The 10,029-nt window shown below is 43.0% G+C and overlaps 2 protein-coding genes across 2 annotated transcripts in view; both read left to right on the top strand.

The window, feature by feature from the left end:
- Nucleotides 1-249, top strand: part of LOC124265396 (beta-1,3-glucan-binding protein 2-like) — an 8,092-nt gene extending 7,843 nt beyond the window's left edge. Inside the window, exon 8 of the mRNA XM_046700166.1 lies at nt 242-249. Within this exon, the coding sequence (XP_046556122.1) occupies nt 242-249 (8 nt within the window). The remainder of the gene's footprint in view (nt 1-241) is intronic.
- A 7,539-nt stretch (nt 250-7,788) lies between these two features.
- On the top strand, nt 7,789-8,826 carry LOC124265398 (tripartite motif-containing 13-like). The gene has a single exon (XM_046700168.1). The coding sequence runs from the start codon at nt 7,789-7,791 to the stop codon at nt 8,824-8,826; it is 1,038 nt and encodes a 345-aa protein (XP_046556124.1).
- Nucleotides 8,827-10,029: the final 1,203 nt, after the last annotated feature.

Below are 10,029 nucleotides of genomic sequence, written 5' to 3' on the forward strand. Positions count from 1 at the left end.
ATGACAGGTCCATGCTGTAGGACACGTCCTTGCTGTTTGACACGTCGCTGTGTGACACGTTCTTGCTGTATGACAGGACGCTGTATGACACGTCCTTGTTGCATGGAAACAAATGTCAACGCAGACATGGATCACCTGATTATGTATCTTACTTCAGTTTCTTTTGGGGGTATTTTAGACTGAAATATACAGATGGACTAAAATGTTTAAAAAAGGCGCATTTTACTTTTTTTTCTTTCAGCATTGTGATGACATTAGAACTTCACTTGCAGTATATAATATATTTTTCATACAAACTGAAACCAATTTGAGATCTCAGAAAATAAAAATGCATTAGATGGGTAGACTGATCATAATGGCATCGTTGTTCCATTTGGACATGTTTACTGTATTCAGTTAAAAAAGTGACTTTGGCCCCTTGTGTTGTTCTGCTACCATGTTGTATGAAACGTCCAGGCTGCATGGCACGTCCAGGCTGTATGACATGTCCATGTTGTATTATACGCCCTTGCAGTTTGACACGTCCGTGCTGTATGATACGCCGCTCTATGACACGTTCGTGCTGTATGACACGTCCTTGCTGCATGACACGTCCGTGCTCTACGACACGTTCATGCTGTATGACACGTCCGTGATGTACGACACGTCTATGTTGTATGACAAGTCCATGTTTATGACACGTCCGTGCTTTATGATACCCCGCTCTATGACACATCCTTGCTGTATGGCATGACGCTGTATGACACGTCCAGGCTGTATGACACGTCCAGGTTGCATGACACGTCTATGTTGTTTGACACGTCGATGCTGTATGACACTCCTTGCTGTATGGCACGTCCTTGCTATATGACACGTCGCTGTATGACACGTCCGTGCTGTATGACAGGTCCCTGTATGACACGTCCTTGCTGCATGACACGTCTGTGCTGTACAACACGTCTATGCTGTATGACACGTCAGTGCTGTACAACACGTCTATGCTGTATGACCCGTCCGTGTTTATGACACGTCCGTGCTGTATGGCATGACGCTGTATGACACGTCCAGGCTGTATCACACGTCCGTGCTGTATGACACGTCGCTGTATGACACGTTCGTGCTGTAGGACACGTCCGTGCTGCAGGACAGGTTGCTGTTTGACACGTCCATGCTGTATGACACGTCCTTGCTGTGTGACACGTCGCTGTATGACACGTCCATGTTGTATGATGCGTCCTTGCTGTATGACACGTCCTTGTTGCATAACACGCCCATGCTGTATGACATATACTTTCTGTATGACACGTCATTGCTGCTTCTCAGGTTGCTCATGATGTAACGTGAAACTCCGTTACTTCGGAAACTCCTCCTTCAGGGTACATTCGTAAGAGTCTTGATACATACAGAAGAACATATCCATGACTCCATGATCCGTCAACAGGTTATTCTGACGATAACCCCTGCATCAATCAAATTGACGAATGTGCACTTTTCACTGCTTTTTTGGATTTGTTGGATATTCCATGACAAATGGCTTATACTGAAAAATACGCCGCTTTTGACCCAGAATGTTGGCGGGGAACACCAGAAAATCACAAACATGGGAATTTGGTCTTCGGCGTGAAGTACATCCATAGCCTAGGGACACTATTCAATAGAAGGATAAGACGTCTTTAATTGAACAGTGTCTATTGAGTTTCCAAACTGAATTTCCAAAGAAAGGGACCAGTATTTTTCGAGTAAAGGCCTTATCATGGTTTCATATACAAATGCATTTGTGCACATTCATCCATGAAGATTGCCGAGTGTTACGGGTTACCAAGATAGGAATGAAGACGTCAACGCTCCAACAGTCAATGTTCGTAAACCAAGAGATTAACTGTTCAGTAATTATACTGAGAGGGTAGCAACTTTGATGTCCGAAAGTGTTATTCGTCAGGCAGTATTAAAATACATGTACAACTAAAATAATCATCTTTCTTAAATTTATTATGTTTCAATATTGTTTTGTAGACGGGTATGGTATCCGAAAACAACATCGAAATTTATATCATAAGATGGCGTTTGTATATCTTTCGATGTTGATGTAATGAAGCAAATGTTGTTATGTAAAATGTCAGTTCGATTTGAAAAGCCGACCTGTAGATACTACTCAAAAGAAATCAAACAACACCCGGATTCTTTCATTTAGATATATATTTCATCCGGCATGGCAAAGAACCAGAACCACCTTTGTCACATGACAGTAACCTTCTGTCAGGCATGGCAAAATGTGAATTGAAAGAATGACTGTCATGCATGCAATATTCCAGCAAACATCACGGCGGGCGAATTGAAAGAGGTGGTTGTTCTTTAACTCCTTTGAGTAGTATACATCTTAGTGGACTATAGGTGACCATGTCGTCCTAAGCGTTGGAATTCACGACACAGAATTACCTCCCTTAGCCGTGCCAGAATGCTGTCATTGTGGATAGGAACCCCAGATTCGCCTTGATTATCATTTTAGGTGTGTCAGCAGTATAGCTGTGCTGAACGTCTTTGACTTCAATCAGCTGACATGCCGTGATAGTAATTATTACATTGTCATTGAAACGGTTAGACCACTCACTCCCGGGGCGGTGGGGTATTCTAGTGGTTAAAGCGTTGGTTCGTCACGCCGAAGACCCGGGTTTGAATCCCCACGTGGGTACAATGAGTGAAGCCCATTTCTGGTATCCCCCGCCGTGATATTGCTGGAATATTGCTAAAAGCGGCGTAAAACCACTCACTCAGTCACTCACTCACTCACTCCCGACCCGTGAACATTTTCAACAACCCATGTTTGTCGTAAGAGGCAACTAACGAAATCGGGTGGTCAGACTTGGTTGATGCATGTCATCGTGTCCAAGTTGCGTAGATCGATGCTCATGATGTCAATCGCAGAATCAATTATTTACGAACCACCGTCGTATATATGTAATATTGCTGAAGGCGGATTTAAACAAACACTTCTTCAGGCCGACACTGTAGATGTGTGTGTTAGATGAGATTACGTGCCTAGCTGGCTTAGAATATAATACCTCTTAACTCGAACTCCATTAAATAGAAGCATCATTGAAGCTGACGTTACAAAATGCAGATTGAACCGTCTTGAAGATTATCACTGATATACTTACACTTTTACGAATTTAGAATTTAAAATTAAAGATCAAGCATTTTTTTGTGACCACTATATATGAATGAATTTCGGGTTATTTGAATCGTGCATGGAAACGTGACTAAGATCGTCCTAATTTGGCTTCAAACTTGTCTGGCTTGGCAGGTGTCTCTAATAAATGAACAAGCGTGTGGATGGAATATTGCTGAGTGTGGTGTTAAAGAACAATTTAAACAAACAGATAATGCTAAAAAGTCAATAACCTCATCTAACAATAATATCATAAATTGGAAAAAAAGAGAATAAATAAAAGGTTGCTCCAAGTATGTAGTGTGTCATTAATTGGCTGCGGTCCTCTCTGTGTGCAGGGATTGGATTTAACGTTGTAACACCATGCAAAAGAAAGTTATAATGATAATAGTGATAATAATACCATTTATCAACAAGTGCATTTCTCCAAGCACAATGCATGCTCAAAGCGCCCAAACAATCTGATTATTATTACCCCGGATAAACCAAGCTGCCTGTTCCAGAAGGTTAGTGGTTGCATGCTTTATCCCACCGGGTACCCATGTTCTGCTGGGTGAACAGAGACAATTTTGAACTCGCTCACTTGCCTAAGGTGGGATTGCATATCTCATGTGCTTCGTTGTGAGACACTCTCAGGAGTCAAGTTGCCAAACACGGTCACCCATCCATTGACTCTCCGCGCACAACGTTGCTTAACTTCACCTGATCGTGACCTGAACTCTATGCACAAGACCACACGCCGAAGTATACGCGACCCGTGAAGATCCGGGATAGAATAGGTCTTCAGCAACCCATGTGCTTGCCACAAAAGGCGACTATGCTTGTCGTAAGAGGCGACTAACGGGATCGGGTGGTCAGTTTCTCTGACTTGGTTGACACATGTCATCAGTTCCCAATTGCGCAGATCGATGCTCATGCTGTTGGTCACTGGATTATCTGGTCCAGACTCGATTATTTACGGGCTACCGCCATATAGCTGGGATATTGCGGAGTGCGGCGTAAAACTAAACTCACTCACTCACACGCTGAAGTATACGCCTTACACTCTCAGCATGAAAATGAGAGATGAAATGTGAATGATTGTTTGTTGTTAAAAGCCGCACTCCTCAATATTCCTACGGCGGTCTGTAAATACTCAGTCTGAAACAGACAATCCAGTTATTAACAGCATAAGCATCTATCTTCTCAACTGAGATACGATGACATGTGTGCACCAAGTCAGCGAGCCTGACCACCCAATACCGTCAGTCGCCTCTTACGGCAAGCATGGGGTGCTGAAGACCAATTCTAACCAGGATCTTCAAGGATGAGAGATTAAAATTTCACCTCTCTTTTTGTGATAATCTACCAACCTTATAGAGGTGGACACCAAAATATCTTGAACATATATCGCCAATCTCGGGAATGAAACAGATGTCTTAGGTGTGAACGGTGAAAGCTTAAAAACAGAAATACCCCATCCAGTCACAAGGGGCGGTAGGGTAGCGTAGTGGTTAAAGCGTTCGCTCGCCATGCCCAAGACCCGGGTTCGATTCATTACATGGGTACAATGTGTGAAGCCCATTTCTGGTATCCTCCGACGTGGTATTGCTGGAATATTGCTAAAAGTGACGTAAAACCAAACTCACTCACTCCAGTCACAGTCAAGGGACACCCACAGCGTTTAGGGTTTTCCATATGTGACAAGCAACGGGCTGGGAAAAGAGCACCATTGTAAATCGCTATCAAAACACGACCGATATTGTTGTAACTTTCCATCACGTTTCTACGTAAGACAATCTGGCATGGCTGTTAACGCAGTTTCTATATAGATCAGTTGGATCGGTTCATCATCCGAGCGCCCAACAAACCTCCGCATTGTCTGAATATTTACTGGGTCAAGACACTTCGACTTTGTTCGCCTCCCTGGGTTAAAAAAACCTCGCGTTGCCTGTGCACGTGCTGACAAGCACACTGTGATATTTTATGGCCCATTTGATAACTATTGTTCTAATCCTGGCAACCGCGTTCATATCGTGTGCAGCAAACACCTTTTTGAAGTCGTCTTTTCTGTCAGGTTGAACATATCACATGGAACATTGTGAAGTGTGAATGAGTGAGTTTATTTTTCCGCCGCTTTTTCCAGCAATATCGTACGGGGGACACCAGAAATGGGCTTCACACATTGTACCCATGTGGGGAATCGAACCCGGGTGCTCGGAGTGTAGAGCGAAAGCTTGGAACATCATGATCTCAACCCTTTGAAGTGAGCGATTCTCTTGTCCCCCACATCGATATTGTTGGAATATTGCTAAAAGCGGCGTAAAAAATAAACTCACTCACTCATGAAGTGAGCGAAAATGGCGGCGTTGCTGACTGGTGCTTTGGATGTTATGAGTGAGTGAGTATACTTTTATATCGCTTTTAACAGGGGCGGTGGGGTAGCCTAATGGTTAAAGCGTTGGCTCGTCACGCCGAAGACCCGGGTTCGAATCCCCACATGGGTACAATGTGTGAAGCCCATTTCTGGTGTTCCCCGCCGTGATGTTGCTGGAATATTGCTAAAAGCGGCGTAAAACCAAACTCAGTCAGTCAGTTTTAACAATATTCCAGCAATACCACGGCGGTGGACATTAGGTTGGTTTGGTTTGTGGTTTAAATCCGCACTCGGCAATATTCCAGCTATGTGGCGACGGTCCGTAAATAATCGAGTCTGGACCAGACAATCCAGTGATCAATTGCAACAGCATGATCATCGATCTCCGCATTTGGGATACGATGATATATGTCGACCAAGTCAGCGAGCCTAGGAATTGGCCTTACACATTGTACTAAAGTGGGAATTGAACGTTGGTCTTCGGCGTGACGGGTGAACGCTTAAACCACTGGGCTACCCGCATCTTCCTTGCAATATAAACATTAGTCTGTCTCATAATCCCTGAACCACATTATTTTCACTTCTGCCTAACCCTCCCTGCAATGCTAAAACCCTGAATGAAGCAAGTCTAGATTTCCTCAGGTTCAGATTCTGAATGTCCCATCTTACTGGGGCTCCTTTTTAGTTTAAATGAGTTTATTCGTTATTCTACCATGATTTCAGTAAATACTGGATTGTGAGTGATTAATTAAAGCCATTCAGAGGTACATACCCACGTTCAATGCTTCTGATTTTCCAACACAGTAAGTATTTTTTGAAAATCTCAATAGCGCGTTTATGGTAGAATGGAAATAAACATACTGTGTTTGAAAATCAGAGGTATATAACGAAATTATAATAGCTGTACAGTTTTTATTTAAAACCTCACGCTTTTATAATTTCGTTATATACCTCAGATTTCTAGACACAATATGTTTATCTCCTAACTATCAAAATTATATGTATTCGCTCGTCTATATAAATATGGACCAAGGGATATAATCGAAAAGTACATATTGTCTAATATAATGCATGAATTAATTATTTACTGTCATGCTGATTAACAATATTGGACTGAAACTACGAAAACCAGTTAATTTTATTTATAAATAAGCTCATCCTTTTAATGAATTATCAGCTTTTACAGCTGCAGCTGACAACATTATCTGTACTCTGTAAAAATTACCAGATTCGCATTCCTCAAATTCGCCAGATTTCCTTCATCAAATTTATAAAAATATCTCCATATCACCTGACAAGATAAATACATTCGGCATTGTTACCTATTAAAAGGGTTAATATATGTCTCTTTCAAAATTCGTGTGCTAACAAATTGTACAATCCCTACACTCAAGGCGAAGAGTGTATTTTATTACGCTTCCTTAACGATAAGCCTAACCTGGGGGCAGAGCTACTTCCCTTTGCAAATTTGTTCAACGTCACAGCTATTACCCGGGAACGATATCTTTGTCAACGAGGAGTACACAAACGGTAAGCAAGTTGAATACGAATGCTCGAATACTATGCAGTGGTGGTTTTACCGTTAGTTGAGGTCACCCGTACGCCCCGTACGTCACATACAGATCTGTCAGAACTGAATCCAGGATGAATACGGGTTGGGGTACATTATCCGACCTGGGGTTGTACATGAACGGGTGACTCAATGGCGGTTGCCAAGCCTCACGACACAAACATGCAACCACTGCATGTTACTGAACGTCGAGCATTCACCTTATGAGTGACCGTGGTTGTTATCTGAGTGTGTTACTGGGTAAGGCTGGGGTATATACTTCCGTAGAATGGTTTAAAGGGACGAATTCGAGGCACGTTTTCAACAAAATAACTCGATTAAACGCCTCGTATAGTAAAATCAGAATGGAACATGCATCCCGCCTTTTCTATAAAATTCCATTCACGCTTTGATGCTCGACTGGCAAATCCACTGTCGCTTCCCGAGTTCCCCGATTCGGGTGGACCGATTCAAGGGTAGATAACTCTTGCGATATGGTCTATGCATCGACGCTTCGATCAGTTTCTGACTGAGAAGGGGTGAAATGGAGTGTGTGAGTATGGTTTTACGCCGCTTTAGCACTATTCCAGCAATATCACGACGGAGGACACCAGAAATGGGCTGGGTGAAATGGAGGGACGCTTTAACCACTAGTCTAACCCACCGGCCCCAGTTTTCTTGTCAGGATCACCCTTACTCAGACGTTTTACGTTATATATTTACATGTTGCAGTGAACTATGGCTACAGGTGGAATAGCAGAGGAAGATCTACAGTGTCCAATATGTACCGAGGTCTTCGGAGACCCCAAAATGTTACCTTGTACACATCGGATCTGCAAATCATGCCTAAACCAATTTATCGGGTCTAGACCGAAAGCAACTACAGCCCCTTGTCCTTTATGCAACCAGCCGTTCAAAATCCCCAAGAGTGCACCTGGAAGCAGAGACTATGCATCGCGCTTCCGTACTGATGAGATTCTCCAGGGTATTGTTCATGAGAAGCAAAAGATGAAGTTGATGATCACAGATCGCCCAGTCAGCACGTGTTCCCTACACAATGCAATCAAAAGTATGTTTTGCTTCACCTGCAGCAAACTTGAATGTGTTGAATGCATTGCAATGAGACATAAACGGTGTCAATCTAAATTCCCCTTGAAAGATGCCATTCCGCGCATACAGAACAAAGCTACAGATTACTTGGCTGAAGTGCAGCCTCTTTTGAAGGGCGTTTACAGTTCATTGTCTCGGATACATGACCAGAAACAGAAAGCGTTGGACAACTATTCAGCAGTTGCGTTTGCTCTTGATACCCAGAAAAGTACATGGATTAGTTTAGTTGAGGACCATTACGCACCCCTTGAGCAGCTGGCCACCAGAGCACATAAAGATAACATGGCCCAACTCAACACTGTCCTGTCCGAGTTGCAACAGTCACAGCGGGCTCTGGAAGAGTTCCAGTCTTCTTTGAACAAGATCACTTCCTATGTTTCTGTTGACGTACTATTTCAGGAGGAAGGCAATTATGGTAGCAAACCACCCGATCTGGAATCAATGCGGGGGTTGATGAGGAGGAGGCTGACCATAGAATCACTTAAATTTATGCCACTTCCAGTACCTCGCTTTCCAAAACGGAATCATAAAACAGTACTTGGAGAAATCAAAAGTGGCTCGGAAGTAGTACGTGTTCATGACGACACTATGAGCACCAGAACATTAATACTTCTCATGTCTGGATGTTTGATTACCTTCTTGTTGGCAAAGTGGCGCCGTGTATGAGACTGAATGGACTTTTCTATAATGGATATGAATCAGGACGGGTGACGATGTAGTCTGAGAGCCCTTGAGTTGTGTCAGTTAGGCATGCCAAAAGAATATGATCACTCGTTCAAATCCTGTTGTGGTGGTAGGGTAGCCCTGTGGTTTAAGTGTTTGCTCTTCACGTCGGAGACCAGAGTTCGATTCCCCACATGGGTACAATGTGTAAAGCCCATTTCTGGTGTCCTCCGCCGTGCTGTTGCTGGAATACTGCTAAAAGTGGTGCAAAACTATAATCACTGGACCAGACAATCCAGTGACCAACAGCATGAGCATCGATCTACGCAACTGGGATACGATGACATGTGTCAACCAAGTCAGCGAGCCTGACCACCCGATCCCGTTAGTCGCCTCTTACGACAAGCATGGGCTACTGGAGATCCATTCTCTTTATGGGTTGTGTCTGCAAGGGACAGATCGAGGACAGGATATGTTCCAGTGATTGAATGTTAATACGTGTTTGAATCATCATTATAAAAAAACATAAACTGTTATCAGAAATAAAACTTTTCAATAACTTTGACCTTACTGTTTCTGCTCGTATTTCACCCATAGAGGGTTATACCCATTCAAATCGCCCGTAGTTATTCAGGGATTAAGAAGCTTATCATACAGATTCGGAGGTTCAGATTGACGAAGGGCATATGAAGGTGGAATATATAAAGGGCACTCAGTTAATGCAATATGCAAAGTTAAGCGAACAGCAACGGCTTGAAAATTAGTATTGAGATGTACGCACTATGAATGACATCGTGTCTAATTGAAATAGTAGCGCCTCCGTATGCTTTATAACCCACAGGGGAACATAATATCATGTTGGCGTGTGTACTGCCTCTGTTCAAATGTATTTGTATTATAAGATACGTCTCTTGGAGAAACATTTCTGATGGTTTATGATCTTGAACTTATAGTCAAATTTCTTAATAAGTCCACTGCAATTTCATTGCACTTTACGCCACTTTCAGCAATATTCCAGCAGTATCACGGCGGTGGACACCTGAAATTGGCTTCAAAAATTGTACCCATTTTGGAAATCGAACCCGGGCCTAGGCGTAATGAACGGACGCTTTAGCCACTAGGCTACCCCACCGTCCCTACATGTAGGATATGCACAGCAGTTAGCTCTGTAATTAGACCGATAAGATAGGAATCTGACGCGATTGT

This window comes from Haliotis rubra, unplaced genomic scaffold (genome assembly GCF_003918875.1).
Source record: "Haliotis rubra isolate DU_JTF1 unplaced genomic scaffold, ASM391887v1 Scf978, whole genome shotgun sequence".
NCBI classification, from domain to species: domain Eukaryota; kingdom Metazoa; phylum Mollusca; class Gastropoda; order Lepetellida; family Haliotidae; genus Haliotis; species Haliotis rubra.

What these genes read in the sequence shown, in the direction of transcription:
- LOC124265398 (XM_046700168.1), top strand. Translation starts at nt 7,789, where the DNA reads ATGGCTACAGGTGGAATAGCAGAGGAAGATCTACAGTGTCCAATATGT.